This window comes from Globicephala melas, chromosome 15, assembly GCF_963455315.2.
Source record: "Globicephala melas chromosome 15, mGloMel1.2, whole genome shotgun sequence".
Taxonomy (NCBI): Eukaryota; Metazoa; Chordata; class Mammalia; order Artiodactyla; family Delphinidae; genus Globicephala; species Globicephala melas.
In genome coordinates this window covers 15,634,469-15,658,480 of record NC_083328.1, presented here as the reverse complement: position 1 = coordinate 15,658,480, position 24,012 = coordinate 15,634,469, and the positions used below count along the sequence as shown (strand labels likewise).

Here is a 24,012-nt window from a genome sequence, read left to right as displayed (position 1 = left end):
GGTCAGAGAAGCACAGGGAAGGTGGAGAGACAGCTTCCTGGCTGGGGCAGGGGCCCCCGGCAGACTGCGGCAGAGGCAGGCAACAGGTTAGAGCAAGTATTGACCTCAAGCAGCCACTCAGGGGCCATGGCCAGGTCTAGGTTCAGGAGATAGCGCTGAGGCAAGCCTGCAAGGCGGATTCAGCGGAGCAACCCCTGCCTGGCCCAGACAGTGTGGAGCCCAGGCCAGGCCCAGGCAGGCCCAGCGGTGGGGGAGGAGAGGCTTGGTTGGGTGCAGAGCTTGCTCCTGGCCATTCTGGTTTCCCTCGCATCTTAGGCAAATGGCTGCCTCCTGTTAGCCTCAGCCTCTCCACACGTTGGGGGCTCACGGGCTACATCCTGAGAGTGAGATGACGAGCCAGGTCACCACCCACCTCTCCTCGGGGGCTAGGAGGCTCTGGTCCAGAGGAAGAGCTGGGCCAGGGCCAGGACCCAGACGAACCAGGGGAGGTGGCTGCCGGCTTCTGGAACTAGAATCTTAGGCACTTTGCCTTGTGGCCATCTGGGGAGGGTGCAGGTGTTGGGGCCCAAGAGGCCTCCCTGGGGCAGCACAGCTGGACCCGAGCCAGCGAGTGCCAGAGTCACCAGGCTGCCACCCAGAAGTCGGCGTGTCGTGCTGCTTGGCTCTGCCGCCTTCTCAACACATTTCTGCCCCTGTCTCCCAAGGGAGCAGATTTTAAAACCCCATAAACCCTCAGGCTCCCACCGGCAAGCTCTGGATGGGGATTTTAGGCCTCCGGGAAGAGGGCTGCAAGGGCGGCCTGGGGCTGGGCTGAGCTTTTGAGGTTACACATGGAAGCTGCCCTGGGAGAGGACGGGCTCTCTCAGCTTGCTCTAGGCTTGAAAGAGAAGACAGAAACCACCTGGGAAATCTTATTCCCTTTATTCTCTTCAACTATTCAACATGACCACCAGTGACACAACACTGTTACTGACACACAACACTCAAAAGTGGGGCCTCTCTTCACTCCAGGGGGGACAAGTCAGGTGAGTGGGGCTTCCCTCACGGGGGCAAAGGAGTCGGGACTGCTCACCTGAGGGGCGGGTGCCATGGAACCCACCTCTTGGTTGTGATGGTTTCGAGTTGCCCCACCATTCAGGATTCATGCCCATGCTCCCTTCTGACCTCCATATCCATAGCAGTTTCAAGTTTCAGCCTAAGCTCAGATCAGTTTCTATTCTCCCCTCTGCTTTCACCAATGACGCTGTGACCCTGTGTCGCACTCCTGCATGAGGGCCCTTCTTAAGAGTCAGGCTTGCGTGGAGTTGAACGAGAGGGTTTGGCTACGCTCTGCCTTCCAGACCCAGTTCTGGTGGGAAAGTGCCACGACCCCTGGGCCTTGGCCTGAGCTGGTCAGAGGGACTCGACACTGCCACCTCCCCCAGCCTGTTCCCTGTTTAGTTCCTCCCAAGATGTAGCTTGCTCTGGGAGGAAAGTACCCAGCTAAAAGAGTTTGGGGAGGTGGGCAACAGAGAACAGGTGACACCCCAAAGTTCTCTGACTCTGCCCCCTTTCTTGCTATGAAACCCCAGACCCCAACTAATCGTGTCCACATCATCCATTCAGTACCGGAGCCAAGACCTCTGGCCCTCACCCTACAACATGCGAGCGTCCTACTACGTATGCTACACCCTAGTCCTCGGCTGGCCTTCAGTCGGCCTTTGACCACACTGACCATCTTCCCCTGGACTGACCCTGGAGCCCCAAGGGCTCTCCAGGACCCTTCTGGAGACAGATTCCTCAGACCTGTTTCTGAGAGGATCTGCTTCTAGCTTTACAAGGGGTTTGTCTCTACAACTGAAGTTTCTTTCTGCTGCCATCTTACAGGGAAAAAAACCTGCTTGGAGAATCGTCTCCTCTTCCTCAGTCTCAGAGGGACACCCCCTTGGTCCATGCTGTCAGTAGAGGCAGGCAGCCTTCTTCTCCCCTCTTGGTGGTGCTCTCTGACCTGGCACTTGGGTGGGGCGGGGCTTTATGCAGATGTTAACAAGGGTCTCCCCGTAGTCATCCAAGGCCTGCCTTTTCCTTCTCCCCAGCAGGCCTCGCTTCTTCCTCCTACAGCGTTCTATGACTTCGATCTTTGAATTTGAGGGTCATCCCTTTGGGAACAGGATAGACGAAGGTTGAAGGACTTTCACCTTTTGAACTTTTAGGTAGTGGAATCAGAGGTCTCTTCCACAAGTTTGTAGGAAGCTGGGTCACCCTCTCCAGGGATGTGACTCCTCACCTGGCATCTCAGTCCTCTTACTTCAGGACCACAGTGCGTTACAGGGGCCACCGTGGGGTCAGTGGGCACTTCCATTGAACCCAGCACTGGACGGAGTCCTCTCCTTCTTTAAGGGTCTCTAGGGTTAGGGGATGGGGTTCTTGTTACAGATGTTTCAGGAGTTTTCTCTCTCCAACCATTTTAGAAGAAAACAGTCTGTTTCCCCTGCCACACACTCCCAGTCATGTGAGCGGGTTTGGCTGGGTTAATGAAAGTATGTCACTGTGTGTGGTGTGTGAGGACTGGAGACAAGCCTGGCCAGGGAGTGTGTTTCTCATCCTTCCATTTCCCTCTGAAGGTTTCTGGCTAAGGAGGAAAGGAGCCAAGTGGGTGGAATCTGTCCCTTTGCAAGCCTACAGTCGGGCTGGGTTGTTAACAACCTCACGGGGCTCCAGGTACCAGGGTGAGGTGGTCAGGTGGTCAGGTCTCCATACTCTTCAGGGACCCACGGTCCAGTCTGTGGGGCGTTTGGACACCCATCACAGTGTGCAGGCTGGCTTGTCCTGCTAGCAGCCTTGCTAACAGCTCAGATGAAAGAGTGAGGTTTAAAATCAGGTTGCTGGCTAATCAAAGCTCTCTATTCTGTCAACTTGCTGTCCCTCGTTGCCACAGAGAGCCCACACATAGCTCTCTTGACTTGGAGAAGTCTGGGGAGGATTTAAGCACACACAGGCCTTGAGTCTCTGAAGGGCTTTATTCTTTGGAGGTCGACTAGCAGCGGTTCTCCCTCTCTGACTGAGGACAGAATCTGAGGAAATGGGCTGCCACTGCAGCAGGACTGGTGGCAGTTAGATTTCAGGAGAAGCCTCCTGACAGTGAGACCTGAGAACGTGGCAGGAGGGACCCTCCATCCCTGGAGGCCTCTGAGAGTAGACGTCCCCAGCTGGGCTGGGGAGAGGGGAGTCCTGCCTGCTTTGGGGGTGGGGGGAACCCTCATGGCCTGAGCTGGGATCTGCTTGTACTTGTAGTTTAACAAGCTCCTGGAGACAGGGAAGACTGGGCAGCCTGGAGTTTGTTGGGTTCCATCGGAACAGTTTCTCCACCTTGGTCTGCTTTCCTCAAAGCACTATAACCAACCCCCTACTCTTCCTCCCTAATTTTTGTGGTCTCCTTATACTTAAAGCTTTTATGCACCCCAAACTTCAGCCTTTAAAAAGGCTGGATTTTTTTTTTCCTTCCCCATTTTTGGGTTCTTTCTGATCAGGAATTCCATGGGCCTCTTCCTTTCACACACACAATCATCTAAGGCTGCCCTCGTACCCCAAGGAACCCCCAGTGTCCTGAGCTACACCTTCTTTTCCTAGTTCCTGGGTCATTTCTCCTCTGTGGATCTGAGGGCTCCTCATCACTTATTTTTCTCCTCTGTTTTCTTCCTTTTCTGGTTCCACCCCATTCCCGCGCTCCTCCCCAGACGAGCAGTTTCCTCAGTGTAATTGTCCACGGCTCTGGGAGAGAGGTTCCCTCCCATACTCCAAGGGGAGAGAATGCAAGTTCATGGGAGGAGCAAGTTCATGGGAGGTTCTTCTACACCTTCTAAGGGTCACTCCTTCCAAGTCAACGCCATTGTCATATTCCCTGCACTTCCCTGACCCTATAGTTTCACAAGGATTTCAATACAGTTTTATAGAGTTGTCTAGAGACATATTGGGACCTCTTCCTACAATTAATAGGGCTTTTATCCACTATGGTTTATAGGGTTTTTCTGCTACAGACTTAAAGGGCTTTTTTTTCCTACGTATTTATAGGGTTTCTAACCCAACAGTTTTTCTCTACTGCCGTATAAGTGGTTCCCACCAACAATTTTAAAGGGTTTCTCATCACTGATGTAAAAGCACTATTTTTACCCACCATTCTTTATCCTCTGCCTCGCTACAATCTGAAAGAGTTTTCCTCCTTTCCCCACATAATTTTTGGGGAGATCCAGTGTTCCTCTCAGGGAAGAGAGGCCCCTGGTCTCCAGACCCATTTCACAGGGTGACCCCTGGGTGGCAGCTCCTATGGAGGAGGAGGGCTGCGACTTCTGTGAAGCCGTCTCCACACTCGGGGCACAAATAGGGCTTTTCTTCCAAAAGGGTTTTGGGGCTTCCCCCTTCCCCGTGGCTGCTGCTCTCTGTGGGGATGGGGGCTTCCTCCTCATTTTCCTGGCCTGTGGACAGGGTGGCTGGCTCTGGGTGGGGGTCCTCAGGTTTGGGGGACTTTTCTTGGGTATGGGTCTCCTGGTGCCGGATGAGGGCTAGGCGATCGAGGAAGGAGGCCCCACAATCTGAGCAGCTGTAGGGTCTGGCCCCCAGCGGGCTCCTGAGGTGCTCCAGAAGGACCGAAGAGCTCTTCCCCAGCTCCGGACTCTTCTGGGGTTTCCCGCCGGCGTGGACTTTCTGGTGCAGCAGCAGCTCGGAGCTGAGGCCAAAGCTTTTTTTGCATTCGGGGCATTTAAAGGGCTTTCCACTTAGGAAGGGACTGGGCCCTGCCCCTTCCCCTAGGCCAATCCTATAATCAGGAAAGAGAAAGGGCTTTTCGTTGCCGTGGGTGAGCTGATGTTGAAGGAGGACAGCGCGATCCAAAAAGCTTTCTCCACAGTGGGAACAGATGTAGGACTTGGAGGACAGCAGACCCAGCCTTTGGCTGAAGCTCTCCTGCCCATCAGGCATTTTAAAGGGCTGTCCTGGGGGGTCAGCTCTGCCCTCCGCCGCACCTGGATAGGAATTTCCTCCAAAAGGGAGCCTGGGGGGTCGAAACTGAGGCGGCTTGGGGGCGGAGTGTGCAGGGAGGCCATCTGAATTTTTGTAGGGGTTTTCTCCAATATGGATCCTCTGATGCTGCATGAAAATGCCCTCGTCATTGAACCCCTTTCCGCAGACGAGACACTTGTGTGGTTTGGCTCCAGGGGGTGGGGTCAGCAGGGCAGGGTCCCCGAGCCCCAGGAGGCTGTCGCCCTGAGCTCTTCGGGCGGGGGTCTTGCCCCTTTCATGGATCACTCGATGCTGCTCCAGCTCGTGCGCCTCCAAGAAGGCCTTCCCGCAGTCGGAGCACACGAAGAGGTTCTCATCCATGTGGGTGCGCACGTGCGTAATGAGGTTCGAGCTCTGGCTGAAGCTCTTGCCGCACTCGGGGCACTTGTATGGCTTCTCGCCCGTGTGCGTGCGCCGGTGCTGGATGAGGTGGGAGCTGCGGATGAAGCTCTTGCCGCAATCGGAGCACTTGTAGGGCTTCTCGCCGGTGTGGATGCGCTGGTGGCGGATGAGGGTGGAGCTCATGATGAAGCTCTTGCCGCAGTCGGCACAGATGTAGGGCCGCTCGCCGCGGTGGATGCGCTGGTGATTGATGAGGTTGGAGCTGACGCTGAAGCTCTTGCCGCACTCGGGGCACTTGTAGGGCCGCTCGCCCGTGTGTGTGCGCTGGTGCCGCAGCAGCGTGGCGCTCAGTGTGAAGGTCTTGCCGCACACCGGGCACTTGAACGGGTCCTCGCGCAGGTGAGTCCGCTGGTGCTTGATGAGGGTGGAGCTGTGGCCGAAGCTCTTGCCGCACTCCAGGCACTCGTAGGGCTTCTCTCCGGTGTGCGTGCGCTGGTGCTGGGTCAGCTCCGAGCTCTGGATGAAGCTCTTGCCGCACTCGGTGCAGCGGTACGGCTTCTCGCCGGCGTGGATCTTCTGGTGCTTGAGGAGGTTGTGGTTCTGGCCGAAGCGCTTGCCGCACTCGGGGCACTTGTAGGGCTTCTCGCCCGTGTGGGTGGCCTGGTGCTGGATGAGGTCCGAGCTGCGGTAGAAAGCCCGCCGGCACTCGCCGCACTTGTACGGCTTCTCGCCCGTGTGAGAGCGCTGGTGCTTGATGAGGTTGGTGCTCTGGGTGAAGGCCTTCTCGCACTCGGTGCACTTGTAGGGCTTCTCGCCCGTGTGCGTGCGCTGGTGCTGCACCAGGTTGGAGCTCCAGCTGAAGCACTTGCCGCAGTCGGGGCACTTGTAGGGCTTCTCGCCCGTGTGCGTGCGCTGGTGCTGCACCAGGTGTGAGCTCTGCGTGAAGCTCTTGCCGCACTCGGAGCAGGTGTTGGGCCGCTCGCCTGTGTGGATGCGCTGGTGCCGCAGCAGCTTGGACCACTGGCTGAAGCTCTTGCCGCACTCGTTGCAGATGTAGGGCTTCTCGGCCCCGGAAGGGCGGCCTTGCACCAGCTCCCGCAGGCTGGGCTCGTTGGCCGGGACCACCGGGGGGCTGTTCCAGGTGGTCAGAGTCCCCCACTGCCAACTGGCCTCACAGGCCTTGGTCCAGTCAGACGGGGTCGGGACTACCTCGGGGGTTGGGGGGTCCAGAGGGGTCTGGTGGTCTGAGGGGTTGGAGTGACCCAGCGGGGCCGGGGGGTCCTGGGGGACTGAGGGATCCTGGGAGGGTGTCTCCAGGGGCATCTCTGGTGGGTCCTTGAATTCTGGACTCTGAGTTGGATCTCCCAAGATGACCTCCTCCCCAGAACTTTCCTGCTGAGGGCTCTCCTCTTCGTTCCCACTGTCGGCACCTACAGAGAGAAAGGGAGTCTCCAGCCCCCATTTCCTTTCAGAACACGGGCCGAGCATCACTTCCCTCCCCTGGGTTTCCCCCAGAGTCTGCGCCCCTCCCTGAACTGGGGCTACTGTCTTGTCAGGACCGCAGTCCCTTCTTGTGTCCCTCACCTCGATGAGCATCGTCGGGGCTCAGCTCAGGACCCTGCAGATCAGGGCCCCACAGCGCTGCCTCGGGCTCCATCCCAGAACTCAGGACTGCCCAGTGCTCCAGGGACCCTGGGGAGGGGAGGGGAGGGGAGAGAGCACACCATGGGAGCTGACCTCCCGCCTTCCTTTACTCCCCCAGCCCCACTCCCCCACCTGCCCACCCCCCAGCCCCTATTTCTCCTGATCTGAACTGCAGTCTCCTACCTCCCCATTTTTCTGGGCATCAGTTCTCACCGCGCCCACACCCCTCCCCCCACCCCGCCCCCGCAGGCCAGATTCTTGCTCCAGATCTTAAGATCACAACTAAGCAAGTAGGTGAATTTAAGAGTGTAATTAAAAGCTCATCAGTCATAACCCTTTGAACCCACACTGGGGGCTGGAGAGGTATTATCTGACACCCACAGGGGAAGCAGGCTCTCACCCTACCCACCCCTCTGATGCCCAGAGGCTGGGAAACCTGTTATTTTGCTAATCAGAGGAAGTTCATTAAAGACTCTAATTTTCCTCCTTAATGGGGCTGCTAATTGGGACCAATAAACTTTCCTTATGAGCCCCATAGACAACCAAGACTGCCTGGAACACTTAAAGAGTTAAAAAAAGAAAGTAACCACCCTGATTTCCCTGAGGGGACAGGGCCCTCCAAAAGACTGGGGCACTTTCCCGTTATCCAAGCACAGAAAGAAGGTCGAAGCTCGGGCCAGAGGTAGGGAGAGGGGGCAGTTTAAAGCCATCGGGGGCTTCTGCAGGAACTACCTTGAGAGGGAATTGGAAAGGAAAAGAGAGGCGGGATGAGTGTGTGGAGACCACCTGGCAGCTGACAGCTAGCTGACACAGTGCCCGCTGTGCTGTCCTCATTGTCGCACCCCATCTTCCCCACAGTCCTGTGAGGAGACCCAGGAATCAGGCTGTCCATTTTCCAGATTAGGAAATCAATGCCCAGGGAGATTTCTCCAAGGTCACAGGCTGGGAAGTGGCAGAGCTAAGACCAGATATGCAAGGCTCTGTGTCTGGCTTGTCGCAGCCTCTAAGAGAGGGAAGTGACCTTGAAAGTCATGTGAAACTCATAAACGTGGGCAGCTGGGGAAAGAAGCTCAGACAGAGCCTGCTGGCCATGGGAACGGGATGGAGAAATTCCTGGGATCAAGAGGTTTCCCTGGCTGTAAAAGGAGGGGTTGGATCCTGACAATCTGTAGCTGTGAACTCGAAACAGAGTACTCCCCACTGAAGGCTTCCACTACCACTCCCATCCTGGTACCCCTTCCTCTAATCCATCTTCTCTTTCGTTACTGCTGTATCCCATCCCTAACACGTAATAGGTGCTCAATAAATTTTGAATGAACAAAAGATGAATGAATGAGATGCCCCTTGCTCCTAGAAAACCTGTTTGGTCCAATGCCTTTAAAGGGTATGGCAGCAGAGGAGCAGGAGTTCAGAGTAAAACACAGGCAGCTGTCACTCCAGAGACAGTCATATGATTCCATGATGAGGGAACAGGGCCACAGGAGTTAAGTGCTAGGAGAAGAACTCCCCAGAGAGACCCTGGGGAGGGCCTGGGCTTTGAGTGGCCGTGTGGGATGACCACTGTGTGTATGGGGGCGGTGGTGCAAGGACTTGTGAGAAGGCAGCAGGGTGGTGACCAAAGTGAAGCAGGAGCTAGCTGAAGCCTGCCAAACAGCAGTAGGAGAGAGAGGGCTTAGATGTTAGGAAGTAAATGAACTTCTTCATCTCCGCAGCTCCTTAGGCTATGAGAATCCCCCACCCCCATCTGTAAGTGTCTTTGGGAAGGTGGAAGCAGGGACTTCTGCCAAGCTGGGGGCTGCCTGACTATGTTGAAGAGGCCTGCTGTGTTTGCTGAGGACAGGTAAGAATTTATGTACCACGATCGTCTCTCGAGAAATTCAAACTCAGCGATCCAGGGTAGAAGGGAAGGGGTTAATGACAAGGCCGACATGGAGTATCAAAGTGGGGAGAAGGAGGGAGGCAAGAAGTGCTTCGGCCTGCAGCGGCCTCGACCTCAGGCCAGCCCCACTGCGGAGGGAGGGAGGGAGGGAAGGAGAGGAGGAGGCTGCCTCACAGAGAGGTGTGGAGAGCGGCCCAGGGTGACCCTGACATGGAGGCAGCCGCGGGAATACAGCCACCCTGGCCCCGGCCCCCCGACGCCCACACCAGCCCGGACCCTGGACTTCTGCTCCAGCCGGTCCCCACGACCCTCCTTCTGGCTCCCAACCCCGAGCCTGGCATCCTCCCCTCCCCCGCCCAGGGCACCCAGGATTCCCGGCTCTCCCGCGGCGCCCCGGCCCCCAGCCCGGCCCGCCAGGCCGAATTCCCTCTTCCCAGAATGCTCACGCCCTCCCCTCCCCCACAGCCAGACCCTCGCGCTCTTCCCAGAATCCTCGGCCCTCACGGCCCCTTCCCGGCCCCCACCCCTAACCCGGGCGGCCCGGGGGCGGGGGAGGGGGCTCAGTCCCGCGCCCGGCCCCTGCCTCTCGCGCCCCATTGTTCCCCGGCGGCCGTCCCGGGCCCTCCGGGCCAACCCCCCGGGAACCCAGGCGCCCCCAACTCACGGCTCTGGGGTCTGGGAAAGGCCGGAAGGCAGAATCCAGCCCCAGGGGACTTAACCCCTTGAATGCCCTGCCTCGGGGGGTGGGCTAGATGCCGAGGACTCTGGGGTCCTTCTCAAGGGGTGATCCCAGGCTGAGGACCCGGGGACCAGTTCAGGGTGACTGGGACGGAGCAGGAAGTGACCCCAGCTTCCCGGGCCCCTCTAGCCTGGAGTCAGAGCATCAGCTCTATGGGATTTAACCCTTTGCCTCCCACAGCCTGGGAGAAAAAGAGGACGGGAAGCAGGGAGGTGGCTGAGACGACGCCCCTCTCTCCGTCTCCAGTGGAAGCCAGTTCTCGGGGGAACCCAGATACCAGTGAGGGGCTCCGGATTTATGGCCACCCTCCATTTCACAGGGGCTCCGCCTGCCGCTCCCAGAAAGCCCTATCTCAGATTTGTTGGCTGCTGGTCTCCGGGGCCTGCCTTTGTTGGGACTCAGACCCACGCATGGGTCCTGGATGCCTGGATTATGGGGTGGGAGCCAGGGCTGGCAGGACAGACCTGGAGACGGAACATCCTACAGACCAAAAATGGCTTAGATGAAATAAGAAGTCACAGCAACAAGCATTTGGGCTGAGGGGACCAGCGCAGCCACGAGAGATTTGTGGCAGCCCTGTGTCCCTAGCCCCAGCCTCACTGGGAAGTGTGTGCTGGCCCCTTTTCCCCAGTTAGCTCCCCTCAGAGGAGGAAACTCAGGCCCCGTGGTGGCAGGAGGAGGGAGGAGGGCAAGAACGTTTCCCAGTAGCCCCAGGGGCACCCAACTCAGAGCAAGAGAAAAACCCTGGTGGCCTCAAGTCCAGGTTATCTAGGCCCCCAATTTTTATAGCCTTTTTCTCTTTTCCTCCTCATCACAATCAATGATTATCCCCATTTTACAGGAGAGGAAACTAAGGTGTGAGAAGTGAGGGAACGTGCTTAAGCCATGCCATTATTTCAGTTTAACACATCGGTATATGGAAGCCTATTATTTCTGGGCACTGTGGGGAACATAACGGCAGGGAGACCTCAGAGCTGAACAAAAATTGGGCTCTCTACCCTCAAGAACTCAAGAGGTTTGATTGTGTGTGTTTGTGTGTGTGTGATAAACACAAAGGAATTACAAATCACATTCACAAAGAGAATGTGAAAAGGGCTATCTGTCCAGAGATGTGAGGGAGTGAGGGGAGGAACAAACTGTCAGAAATTGCTAAGGGGAGGCAAGTCCTCTGGGGCTACATATGCGGTTTAGAGAGTGTGACCAGCAGAAGAGGCCCTGCTGGCCCTGCCTCTGCTCCTTATCAGAGCTGTCTCCTTCCACCTTCCCTAGCAGGCATATCTCCATCTTATCCTTGGCTTCTGTCACCTTTGACACCTCAGTCAAGCCTCAGGGCCTTTGCTCCTCCTGGCTTCCCTTCCCCTGCTCTGTTTCTCCGAAGCACGCATCACCTCTGGCACTGCCTTCCCCTCCCGCACACACAGGGGTTAAGATCTGCTCCATCAGCGCAGGGGCCTGGCCTCTTGTAATCACTGCTGTCTCCACTGCACCTAGAACAGTAATGGCAGGTAGTAGGTGCTCAGTGTGTGGAATGAAGTCATCCTTCTGCCTCTTCCATCTGTTTCTGGATTAATCCCTAGGCTAGACAGATGGGGTAGAGTTGGGCAGAGCCTCCACTGCACAATCACATTCGTTCCCAGACATCCCCACTCTCCCCTTTGCTCTGAGGGACAGGTGAGAAGGAGGCCGACTTGGGATCAGAGAGGCTTGTGGGCAGATCCCGCCCTCAAGGCTCTCTTCTGCCCTCCCAGGGCTGCAAAAGCCTGACCTGGCTGTGGGGCAGTAAGTCTACAGGAAAGCTGTACCCTGGAGGCTCACAGAAGAGTTGAATCTGGCCTACAAGGTTTTGGGGTTTTTTAAAAACTGAATTAATTGCCACATTTAAAAATTGGTACATTTCACATAAAAATTCAAATTTTGGAAAATCCGAAGATGTGGCAACATCACCCAAATTTTCACATGGCAACAACTGGCTGGGCGGTAGCTTCCTTCTTTAGAGGGGCACGGGCTTTCCAGTTTGTCACAATCCTTGTCACTCCTCTTGTATTCCCCAACTGTGAGGCTGAAAGGTGGTTTCAGGATGTTAATCATCTTTCACTGTTGATGCTCCAGCACCCACTTAACTGTAGCTATTGATTCTGTACCCCTTGATCTGTGTCTACCAGGTTCAGAGTAATAAATAGGATGATGTCTGCTGACGTAGTTCCTTTGATTATTCACTACATGCTGGGCACTGTTCCAAGGGTTTACATGTAGTAACTCCATGAACCTTCAAAACAACTCATGAAACCAATATTATTATTATTTGAGGATAGAGTAAGTCACTTGTACACAGCTTACTAGTGACAGAGATGGATTCAAACCCAGGCATGCTGACTTCAGAACCATCAGGGTTCAGGTTGGCTGCGTGTGTGTGTGTGTGTGTGTGTGTGTGTGTGTGTGTCTGTGTGTGTTTCTGGGACCACAGAGTAAGCCTCTCAGCCCTGCCATTCTCTCCTCATCTTGCTCCACAAGCTGGAGAGAGGAATAGGGAAGGGCAGAGCACTCCGGATGGGCCAAGCCATTTTCCAGAAAGTTTCCTGTCCTGCTTCTAAGGGAGGCAAAGGGTGCTCTGACTATAGACGACAGTGTGCTGTCCTGTTGCCTATAGTCAGCTGGCACAGTGGCCGTGAAGGAGACCCTCCTGGCAGGGGAATTCCTGGAAGGATGAGGATTGGATTGACTCCCTGCCTTTCATGGACAACCCACCGCCACGTTCTTCTTGGTCACAGCTCACGAGCCTCCCACATGGCCCCTTAATACAGGGCCTTGTGCCCCGAGGCCCAGGTTGCTTTGAGGGCAGTGAGGTCCTGGAGGTAGATCCTGATCCAAACCCTGCTCCATCCTCACTGCCAGGATGATCTTGGGCAAGTCACTTTGCCTCTTGGAGATTTAACTTCCTCTTCTTTGGAAAGAGGATGAGCCTTGGTTTCCAAGGGACGGGAGGGTTAAATGAGATGATGCAAGAATTTGGAGCTGACCAACTCTAGCCACGTCTGCCTCAGTCTTCCTCATCAGAGGGCACAGCCCTCAGCCTGGTGGGCAGGAGAGCCAGGAGTCTGGAAATCTGGGTAATGTCCTGAGTAATCTGGGAGGACTTGGGGCCACGACTAGACACTCCAATCCCCTGCTGTATGGATGGGGACGCTCTCAGGGCAGGATGCAAGGACTGGGAAGGTGAAGCTGGAGGAGGCCACTCACCTCACCACCGCAGGCACCTTGTCACCAGGACAGCTGTCTAACCACAGGCAGAAAGGCTGCCAGATGCTGCCACCAGGAATGGATGGGGCCTTCTTCCGCGGAGATATGCATGCCCACAGGGAACATTGGGAGCTGCTATTCAGGAACGTGGTTCTCAAATGCGGGACAAGAGCTGGGTCTGGGGACCTGGGGGTCCCTTCCACCTCTGAGAGTCTGAGATTCCAGACTCAGGAACTGCTCAAGTGCCAACGGTGGCTCCTAAGGCTTTGTCACAACAAGTCCTTCCCTCCTGGTGCCTCCCGACCACCGTGTCCCCTGAGCTCAGAACCAAGTCCTTCCTTTACATTCTCTTCCTCAGAAATCTCTTGTTGCATGTGGTCAGTTCCAAACCCTTAGCTGTTAGCTGCCCAGCTCTGCCCCATCCTCAAAGCCTTAGCTCTTTCTCTCCATCTGCCGAACAGACCCGTCCACTTCGCCCTCATCCCAGATTCACCGGCTCCTTTTCCCTACACGATACCAAGCCTGGGGGGTCCATCTTCTGTACCCCTTAGCCAGTAGGTCCTCAGGCCTATGGCACCCCTGCTGAGTCCATCCAGCTCTTCCATCCGCCTGCCCCGGGCCACTGCAACCCCCTGGTTCTCATTCCTGCATTACCACAGTGACTTTCCAGCCAGCTGTCCTGCTTCCAGTGTCCTTTACTTCTCCCCACCCATCTGGTGCCCATGGGTCTCCCCAAAGGCACTGCAGTGTTTGCCCTCAGAATGACTCCATGGTCCTCATCCTCAACAGAGATGGTTTGTTTGTTTTTTTAATTTTTGGAAATTACGGAACTTTTCTATTTTTATAAAGGTAAAATAACTTTGATTAAGCTACTGAAGACCACATATATCATTGTGTAAATAAAATTAACTTATATATTAAGTAAATGTGTATATTATATATATGTGTGTATATTATATATATATAATACAAATGAAGAGAAATGAAATCTTTGTATACTGTTTTGAAACCAAATATTTGCATTAAGGTATGATCTGAACTAACTCTAGTCACTAAGCTTTCAGGGCCTCAGTTACCACCTCTGCAAAATGACATGGTCACTCAGATGTTCTCCAACAGCAAGAGTCCGACTCTGTGAATAACTTTTGTGTATATCTTGACTATTCTGGGGAGTTTGCATAAGTACCCGGAAAGAGTTACTTCTGGGGAGGAGAAGTGAGAATCTGAAGTAAGAGCAAGACTTAGCTTTGTAATCTTTTGTTCTGTTTGATGATTTCCAATTTAGAGAAAAAAAAAACCAACCACTTTTTTTTTTTTTTTTTTTTGTGGTACGCGGGCCTCTCACTGTTGTGGCCTCTCCCGTTGTGGAGGAGCGCAAGCTCTGGACGCGCAGGCCCAGCAGCCACGGCTCACGGTCCCAGCCGCTCCACGGCACGTGAGATCCCCCCGGACCGGGGCACGAACCTGCATCCCCTGCATCGGCAGGCAGACTCCCAACCGCTGCGCCACCAGGGAAGCCCACAACCACTTTTTAAATGGAAGGTTAGGAGTGGAGATTGTGGGATTAAAAAAAAAAGTTGATTTCCTTTTCAGGTTTGTACTAATCCGAGTCAAATTAGGTCGATTCAACTGATTTCCTATCCATATGTGACACATGGACTAACCTTCTGGAGAGGTTCCCATCAGCCCTGGGAACAAATGCTCTACTGGGGCCTAAGCAAGGGAAAGGAGGTTGAAGACAGATGGAGGAGAGTATTATATTGTCACACACATTAAAATTCTTTTAAAAAAATCGGGAAGCTCTCAAAAGTTTGAAGCCTGATTGACATCCCCCAAGGAACCTAGAACTATGCCTGTAGAACAGTGAAGTTCAAACCCCCGAAGGGCCTGGCCCTATCTGAACGCAGCCTTTCTGCCTCCCTCACAGGTAATCCCCACCCTCCCACGTACCAAGGGCTCCACCCCACCCATCCCCTGACAGAGTAAGGGCTGTCCTGCTTCTGGGCCTTTCACCAAACCCTGACTCCCTCCCTCTGCTCTAAAGCACTTCCCCTCCTCCTGTCCACGTAGCTGAGTCTGGTCTGTCTGCAGGGTCCTGATCAAATACCAGCCAACTTAAATCTAGGCCCTGATAGTAGCTCACATTGAGTAAGCATTTTACAACTTATACTTTCATTCACATGAAGGCATTTGTTTCTACCTTTGAGAAGCAAGTATTATCATCCTCTTTTTACTCACAAGGGAATGGGACTTCAAACAAGTCAGATAACATGTTCTAGGCCACAGGTCAACTGTGAAGTCTTGGATTTCCCAGCTTTAAGACTGGGGCTTCTCTCCTTCGAAATCCAGCTAAATCCTACCCTTTCCTTCCCTGACTACAGTGTCTCCTAGATGACTGCCCTCACCTTTGTCTGGGTCTGACCTCAGGGATTCCTAAGTTCTACTTAACACCTTTGCCACATCTGGGTACCCACTGTACTATTATTTATTTGATATGTTTCCTTCAATTTGACTCATTTTTCTTTTTCTTTTTTTGGCCACGGTGAGCAGCTTGCGGGATCTTAGCTCCCTGACCAGCGCTCAAACCCAGGCCCCCTGCCGTGGAAGCACAGAGTCCTAACCACTGGACCACCAGGGAATTCCCTGACTGACGCCTTTTGACTGCTGAGAGGTTCTTGTTTTGCTTTGTAGGTCTGTTTATTTCCAAATACAGCTTCATAAGCAGAACTATGAAGTCAAAGATATGCAGCCTTTCTCTAAGATTTATGTCCTCAGATATTAAAATGACCCCTTTAAGTTGGTACCATAAGGGAGATGAGGGAACCTGGCAGTTGTGTTTGTTTCTTTATTTGTACCTTGCTTGGTTTCAACAAAGACTTGAAGCATTGCAACAGGTGCCTGGCATCTAGTAAGCCTCACAGCCGCTAAAACGCTGGCCATAATTACTGACAGTAGCAGTAGTAGGGTATCATGATCAAGATAAAAAATAAAATGGCAAAGGGAAAATAAGGGGTGAAATGATAACATGAATCCAGGGTTGGTATACAATACATATGTATAAAGCTCTGTTTATAACTACTAAAAGTGGGTTACAGATTTGCTGTGCTTTCTAGAGGCTGAAGCAAATATTGGTTACAAAACTCATGTGAGGTTTGGGAGAAAGTTCTCCGGTGAGTCCTCATCAAGATGACATTTTGAGATGCCGAGGGCCATGTCTTCAACCCATCCCCTAATTCTGGATCCAGTCCAACACAGAGACAGATGGCAAACACAGCTCCGACGGGGCATGATAAGCAGCATGGCTGCCATAAATGCAGCCGGTTTTAAAGACACTATTACAAATCACACATCCCGCTCATAATCCCAATAGGGGGATTAACTACAACATACATCTTTAGGCTTTTTTTGGGGGTTGGCAGATTAGATACACAGTACCTCTTCCTTGTCGTCTCCAGGGGCCATTCACAAAGAATGAAACATTGGTGGCCCTAGAAATACCCAACTGATAAGAAGATGGTTTTGTTTCAAGCTTTAAGGGGGATAGTATTTGGAGGTTTTGTTTGTCTGGTTTTTCACCCTTGAGATCTGATCACTAGATTTGGAAAATACTGCCTTTTACAGGGGCAATCAAGCTGCTCTGGCTTACAGCTGTTCTATCTCCAGATCATCTGTCCAGCTTTCTTCCCCTTTCCTCAGATGTCTAGGGCCTATAACCTCAGAGGGCTCGGGTTTGACCTCCTTCCTTCCACTTTAACTAATATCTTTTTTTTTTTTTTTCCAGCCACACTGTGCAGCTTGTGGGATCTTAGTTGCTGGACCAGGGATTGAACCCAGGCCCACGGCAGTGAAAGCCCCAAGTCCTAACCACTGGACCGCCAGGGAACTCCCACTGATATCTTTTGTGCCAAGCATTTTCCATGAGTTATTTTAGTTTTTGCCGTAACTCTGGCACATGGCTATTACTGCCCCTATTTTATGCTGAAGAAGTGGAAGTTCAGAGATATATGAAGTAGCTTGCCCAAGGTCACCCTGTTAGGTAAAAGCTGTGATTATTGCAGTCTGATAGGACTCAGTGTCCTTCCTCTTCCCTACACCATGCCATTGTACTCACAAATCATCCATTTGATGGTCTGGTTTAGAATTCTAGCTGAGTTAAACATCAAGATTCCTGGCCGTTGGTTTGTGTTACTGATATCTTTCCCCTCTTTTGAAAATCATGATTTCATTTGTCTGTCTTTTGTACCTCTTCTCCAAGGAGTCAGGTGGCTTAGAGCTCATTGGCAAATTTTCTCAATTTCTTCGTCCAAGTCAGATCAGACGTGACTTACTTCAAAGCAGCATGATGCTTTCTTAAAATCTCACACCTCTAATGTCAGGTTTCAATTTTCTCTCACCAGTGTTGGTTATAAAACAAACCTCAGGGACTTTCCTGGTGGCACAGTGGTTAAGAATCCGCCTGCCAATGCAGAGGACATAGGTTCGATCCCTGGTCCGGGAAGATCCTACATGCCACAGAGCAACTAAGCCTGTGAGCCACAACTACTGAGCCTGCGTGCCACAGCTACTCAAGCCTGCTCACCTAGAGCCCGTGCTCCGCAACAAGAGAAGCCACCACAATGAGAAGCACGTGCACCGCAACGAAGGCTAGACCCCACTTGCCGCAACTAGAGAAAGCCCGCGTGTAGCAACAAAGGCCCAACGCAGCCAGAAATAAATAAATAAAATAAATAAATTTATAAAAGAAAAAACCTCATAATGCAAATAAAAACAACCATGAAACACTGTTTTTAACCTAAGAAGTTATCAAATATAAATAGTCTGATTATATACTTTGTGGAGAAACAGACCTCTCAAACATGATTAATAAGAGGATACATCTGCACTGCCTCTTTGGAGGAAGGAGAAATTTGCTACACTGATCAAAATTCAAAATGCCCACACCCTTTGACCCAACAATTCCATTTCTAGATCCTACAGGCTTGGTGACACGTGCACACAAAGATGTATGCACAATCATATGCACTGAAATGTTGTTTTTATAGCAAAAGACTGTGAATAATCTACATGTCCACCAATAGGGGAACTGATTAAATAAATTATGGCATATCCATATAATGGTATACTCAGCAGCTGTGAAAATAAATGAACTAGTTATGTACAAACTGACTCGAAACATTCTCCAAAATATGTTGCTATGTGAGGGCTTCTTGGTGGCGCAGTGGTTGAGAATCCACCTACCAGTGCAGGGGACACGGGTTTGATCCCTGGTCCAGGAAGATCCCGTATGCTGCAGAGCAGCTAAGCCCATGCGCCACAACTACTGAGCCCATGTGCCATAACTACTGAAGCCCACACGCCTAGAGTCTGTGCTCCGCAACAAGAGAAGCCACCACAATGAGAAGCCCATGAACCGCAACGAAGAGTAGCCCCTACTCGCCACAACCAGAGAAAAAAGTCCGCGCACAGCAACGAAGACTCAATGCAGCCAGAAACAATAAATAAATAAAATTTTAAAATTTATTTTAAAAAAATGTTGCTATGTGAAAAATCCAGGGGAAAAGCAAGTATCTACAGTGTGCTATCACTTTTATGTTTTTCTAAAAGGAGATGCTTGCATATGCATAAAGTATCTCTAGAAAGATACATAAGAAATTGGTAACATGCTCACCTCAGCAGGTGTTGATAGGGGATGGGGCAGTCAGAGGCAGGAGGCTGGCTGGCTTTGCACTTTTATCTTTTTATACCATTTGAATTTTTTTTTCAAACTATGAAAAGAAGTGAGGGCTTCCCTGGTGGCACAGTGGTTGAGAGTCCGCCTGCAGATGCAGGGGACGCGGGTTCGTGTCCCAGTCCGGGAAGATCCCACATGTCACGGAGCAGCTGGGCCCGTGAGCCATGGCCGCTGAGCCTGCGTGTCCAGAGCCTGTGCTCCGCAACGGGAGAGGCCACAACAGTGAGAGGCCCACGTACCGCAAAAAAAAAAAAGAAAAAAAAGAAGTGAAAAGGAAAAATTATTAGAAAACATCTCCCCTGTATTGTATGGACATGGTTTTCCTTACTGGAGAAAGTGTGTATGGTCTTTGAACCAGTGTGGCCTCACGCTCCTTTTCCTGCCTTGGGTACATTAAATGAGGTATTCATGTCCTAAGCAGTCCTGACTAAACCATTAACTTGTGGAGTGATCCTGGGAAAGCCCCCCTCTTTCTTGCAGAAGCGACAAGATGGACAATGTCTAGCCCTCTCAAAGCTTCAACCAGACAGAGGGAGCGGCGTGCCTAAGGACATGGGGAGGAGGAGGGGAAGAAAGTTGGTGCCCACCAACTTCAGTTCCTCATCTCCCATTGCCTCTCACCCCTTTCACTCACAGCTTCCAGGCCCACCCTCTCCTGGGCTGCTCTCCTGCATGCCTGTCTAGTTGCTAAATCCCTAGAGAATGAAAGGAAGAAAGAACAGCCGCCCACGTCCTCCAGGCTTCCACACACTCTAAGGACCTTTAGTAGTACTAAGTGCTAGAGCCCAATGAAAACTGCCCAGAGGGACCCTGAGGAGTTGAAGCAGGAAGAAACGGCCAGTCAAACTGGCCCCTGAGGTTTCCACAGGGTGTGTGAAAGGGCAGGCTGGATGGTAATTGTTTTTGCACATAAAAACATGGTTTTAATTTATCCTTAAAATGTATGCTCAACGCCTTTCTCTCTTTGGACGTCTACAACTTGCTTTTTTTTTTCTCCTATTTTTTGGCCGCACCATATGGCATGCGGGATCTTAGTTCCGGCACCAGGAATCGTACCCACTGCAATGGACCTCCAGGGGAATCTGCGCAACTTGCTCCTTTCTAAGGTCACAAGATCCTTTTCTTTAGGCAAGGATGGTGTCCATCCCGGGGCAGTTCCCTTCATTATTGACTTTTGTCCCGTTGGAGGAATTAGGTGATTTTGCACAGCCTCCTCAGCTCTGGACTAACTAGACATCATGTCTGTTTTGATGCTTTAGTTTGGAATTCCCAGAAAAAGTTTTCAATATCAGAGACGCAGTGTGGAGGAGAAGAAGAGCATGTGCCCTGGAACCAGAGGGATCTGAGTTCAAATCAGACTCTGACATACACTCAGTTACCTATAAAATGGGACAAAGAATAATACTCCCTTCACAGAATTGCCCTAAGGCCATAGAGATAAGGTCTGTAAGTAACCTAGCAAGAAGGTCCTCAATCAATAGCAGCCCTTACTATTGTCTCTACCGTGTTCCTTATTCTTGTGTCACAAAACTGACCCTCTACCGACAGACCTTTTAAAAAAGACAGCAGTAATAATAGTAATAATAATGACGTTGGCTAGCATTTATTGAGCACTTATTATGTGTCAAGCACACTTTTAAGTGCTTACATGTATTAATTCATTGAATCCTTACAGCAAGCCTTTGAGCTAGCTTGGTTATGTTTGCAGGTAAGAAAGCCAAGGCTCAGAGAGGTGAAATGACCTCAGCCGAGCTGGGATAGAAACCGAGGCAGCTGGGCTTCGCCCTCCTGATCTAGGCACCAGAATCATCAAAACGTCCCCCGGAGTGAGCACCAGGCAACTCAACCCTTCTCAGGGAGCAAGTGTACCAATTCCTCCAGAAGCCGATTTCACTTGCCGGGGCCGAAGGGGTTATTCCCACTGAGAAGCCCGCACCCCGGGTTCCTAGAGCGGCCGCGCTGGGGGCGGGAGGAAAATGCGCTTCCGGCCGTGTCGGGACTCGGGAATCGGGCGGGCTGGCTGCGGGTTGCGGCGCTCGGACCCCGCCTCGGCCTGGGCCTCCCCGCGGGGAGGATGAGCTGCGGACGGGAGGAGGGGCAGGGCTCCAGAAAGCGGGGACTGAGCTGGGGAGGGGAGGGCCGGCCCGCGCAGACCAGGGGCCCACCGGGGTGCGGGGAGTGGGGAATGGTGCCCCTGAACTTGGCCGCCCCGGAGGCTTGTGGTCTTTCCACCGCAGGCTGGGCCGGGGAGGCGCCGGGCGGGCGGCTGTTTCTCCTGGAAGGGCCAGCTGCCCGGTCGCCCGCCGGGGCCCTCGCCGGCCCCTCCCCGAGACCTCGAACGTTCCAGAGCCCAGGGTAAGACTGCGTTCGCTCGTTCCTCCCCGCTCCCAAGTGCGGCCCCGTCCGCCTCCTGCTTAACGCCCACAACCTACCTGAGAAGTCGGCGGCATCACCCCCATTTTGTTGGCAACTGACTTATAAAGTCAATTTATAAACGGGCTTGTCCCAGACCCTCAGGGGGCCAGGAGCGGAGCCAGGACCGCGCCGCGGTGCTCTGGCCCGCGGACTCATTACCGGCTCAGCATTCGGGTGGTGGGTTAGCATCAGGCTAACTTCTTTCAACTCAGCAGGCCTGAAACCAAGCTGGTTGGCCTTTTCTCTTTGCGAGAGAGCTGGTTCATTCCAAGTCGAGTTGGAACTCCCAGTTATCTTTTCTCCTGCCACCCCCTCTGCTTCCCCCATCTTTTCCTTATCATCTTGTTAGTCTTTGTCTTTTTTTTTTCCCCCAACCTATCTTTCCAGTCCCACTGCCACCATCTTTCAGCTTTCATTGCTGCAAACCTGCGTTGTTGCAGTAACCTTCAATCCTGACTGCTTCCCCTGTTATTTCATATGCCACACCTCCCCACTTTACTCCAGTTGCCCCCAAACCCTTGCATCAAGCCACTCCCCTGTTCAAACAGCCCTTTTAGTCTATCAAACTGAAGTTGTCTATAGGCTTAAGTCAGACCTCTCTAAGCATGGCATTCAAGGCCATTTGAAACTTCACTTCAGCCCATCTTTCTAACCTCATCTCTCTTGGTTCCCTAAATAGAGGTTATAGACTGATAGCTACAGTTGGAAAATGTGTTTCAGTGGTCGCAGAGTTTCTTTTCAAAATTCAAGTTGGGACTTCCCTGGCGGTCCAGTAGTTAAGACTCTGTGCTTCCAATGCAGGGGGCACAGTTTCCATCCCTGGCCGGGGAACTAGGATCCCATGTGCCACGTGGCACGGCCAAAAAAGAAATAAAACTAACAAAATTTGAGTTGATATTTAACATTGGGAGATTCCATTAAAGAAAAAACCAAACAGGTTTCCAGCTTTCGATCCATCAAAAGAGCTGGAAACAGCAGGCCGAGGTTCTTGCCTCCAGCATCTAGTTTGAACCGAGCAGTGGCTGCCCCCTTCTAGATAGGGCTGTGTTTCCCAGTTCACCCTAGTCCCGTCCACTCCAGAATCCTCCCTGTCTCTGAGCCTGAGGATCAGCTGTTGCGCTTGCACTGATGTTTTTCCTAGAATAGAGAAGTAGGTTTTGGCTCCTGGGTTTCTATCAAAAGGACTCAAATGGAAAGTAAACCCAGAGGGACCTTTGTGTAAAGACAACAGAGAGAGTAAGCTCCCAGCATCCTTCATGCTTTTCCCTTTCTTTCTTGGACCCCATTTCCATTTGAATTTTCCACTTGCCCTACAGGAACCCTCACATCAGCTAGATTGCCTCACAGCCTCTCAGATGAACCAGAGGACCATACCTTTGCAGTATCTTCTCCAGTGAGTAGATTCTATTCAGCAGTGTCCTCGGCTTGTTCTCCTATTCTGTGAAACCTTCCCTGACAACCAAACATCCAACCAGCCCCATCCGTCTCATCAGCATTCCTGGAAGCCAGGCACTAGGTTAGATGAGTATGACTAAACCACCATCATTTCTCCCTCCCCTGGATTTCTATGGCCGTGCTTGAATCAATGTCTTATACAGCATCTTGCACATGGTAGGCAGTCAATAAATAATTATTAGCTGATAAATGGCCCAGTCACACATGTCTTATCCTCGTGGTTGAACTGTAAGATCTTCGAGGATGGGGTCCAAATTGGATCTATCTCTGCACTGCCCTAGCAACCATTACAGTGCCCAGCACATAGCAGACACATGGTAATGGCTAAGGAAATAGGTGCCATAAGGAGGTGCCCCAGACAAGCAATAAATACCGAGTTTCAGTGCAGTCCCACGGCTGGAAGCAGCACCCCTTGCTCCCCCAAGCCCCAGAGGAATGGAGAGGCAGCCCCAGAGAAGAGAGAGCAGAGGCTTACTCAGTCCTGAAAGCCAGGAGCACTTCACAGACCCCTCAACCTGGAGGCTCTGCTCAGGATTCAGCTAAAGCTACATCTAGGACTGAGCTGTATCCATGTGACCTTGTGAGTGAAACCCAACCTGATTCTGATTCTGAATTCCAAGCTCTAGGATAACAACAATGGTTCACATGTACTGAGGCTCCCTCTGAGCGAAGCACTGCCCCTTGCTATACACCCATGGCCTTCCAGCCTCTCCAGGGCCATGGCGTCAATACTGTGAGTATCTCCTCTTCACAGAGAGAAGGCCGAGACTCTAATGCCTGAGTAACTCACTTAGGGCCACATAGTAACAGGCTGGCCAGGAGCTAAGTCCACGTGGGTTGATTCCAGGGCTTCTGAGCTTAGCACTGTGATCCTTCCAAACATCTGAGGCTCTATTTAATACCAAAGAACTGCACATTTCAGAATGGTTAAGATGGTAAATTTTATGTTGTGTGTATTTTAACTCAATTTTTTTTTCTTTCTTTCTTTCTTCTTTTTCTTCTTTTTTTTGGCTGCACCACGGCATGTGGGATCTTAGTTCCCCAACCAGGGATTGAACCCATGCCCCCTGCATTGGAAGCGTGGAGTCTTAACCACTGGACTGCCAGGGAAGTCCCTTAGCTCAATTATTTAAAAGAAAAAAAAAAAAAATCTGAGACTGAGGAGGACATTGGGCCAGACCCAGGGACTCAAACAGATAAAAAAAAAAGTCCTGCCCTCACAGAGGTTAAATTTTAAGGAAGACAGAAAAGCAAAATAACAAAGTGGGAAGGGGGCTAGGAAGTGTCAGGGTCAGGGAAGTTGTTGCAGTTTTGGAGAAGGAGGCTGGGCGGGGACTTCTCTAAGAAGATGAGTTTTCATGTGAAAGACTGACAGGAAGCAGATGTGTAACAACTGCCTGTCTGCTGCTTCCTTCAAGAACTAGAGAAAGAAGACAACCTAGACCAAGGAAAGCGATTCAGGTGCCATCTGCTATCCTTGAAGTATTCCAGGAGAGGGAAAAGAAAACACAAAAAGTGAAGTTGATTCTTTTCCTT

At 52.1% G+C, this 24,012-nt stretch overlaps 1 protein-coding gene across 2 annotated transcripts; it reads right to left on the bottom strand.

The window, feature by feature from the left end:
• Positions 1–906: 906 nt before the first annotated feature.
• ZNF629 (zinc finger protein 629) lies at positions 907–9,758 on the bottom strand. 2 transcript variants are annotated; one of them, XM_030871767.2, is made up of 3 exons: positions 9,564–9,758; positions 6,961–7,068; positions 907–6,806 (listed from the first exon to the last, which is right to left on the bottom strand). In XM_030871767.2, exons 2-3 carry the CDS (start codon positions 7,031–7,033, stop codon positions 4,273–4,275), a joined length of 2,607 nt encoding a protein of 868 aa, XP_030727627.2. In that variant the 5' UTR covers positions 7,034–7,068; positions 9,564–9,758; the 3' UTR covers positions 907–4,272. The 2 variants fall into 2 exon arrangements, with proteins under 2 accessions (XP_030727627.2, XP_060141127.1); XM_060285144.1 differs by lacking the exon at positions 6,961–7,068.
• Between the last annotated feature and the right edge of the window lie 14,254 nt (positions 9,759–24,012).

Excerpts from the sequence above, each read along its gene's own strand:
- ZNF629 (XM_030871767.2), bottom strand. The coding sequence starts at position 7,033 with ATGGAGCCCGAGGCAGCGCTGTGGGGCCCTGATCTGCAGGGTCCTGAG. Across the intron at positions 6,807-6,960 it reads CCCCGACGATGCTCATCGAG|GTGCCGACAGTGGGAACGAA; the intron begins GTGAGGGACACA and ends TTCTCTCTGTAG.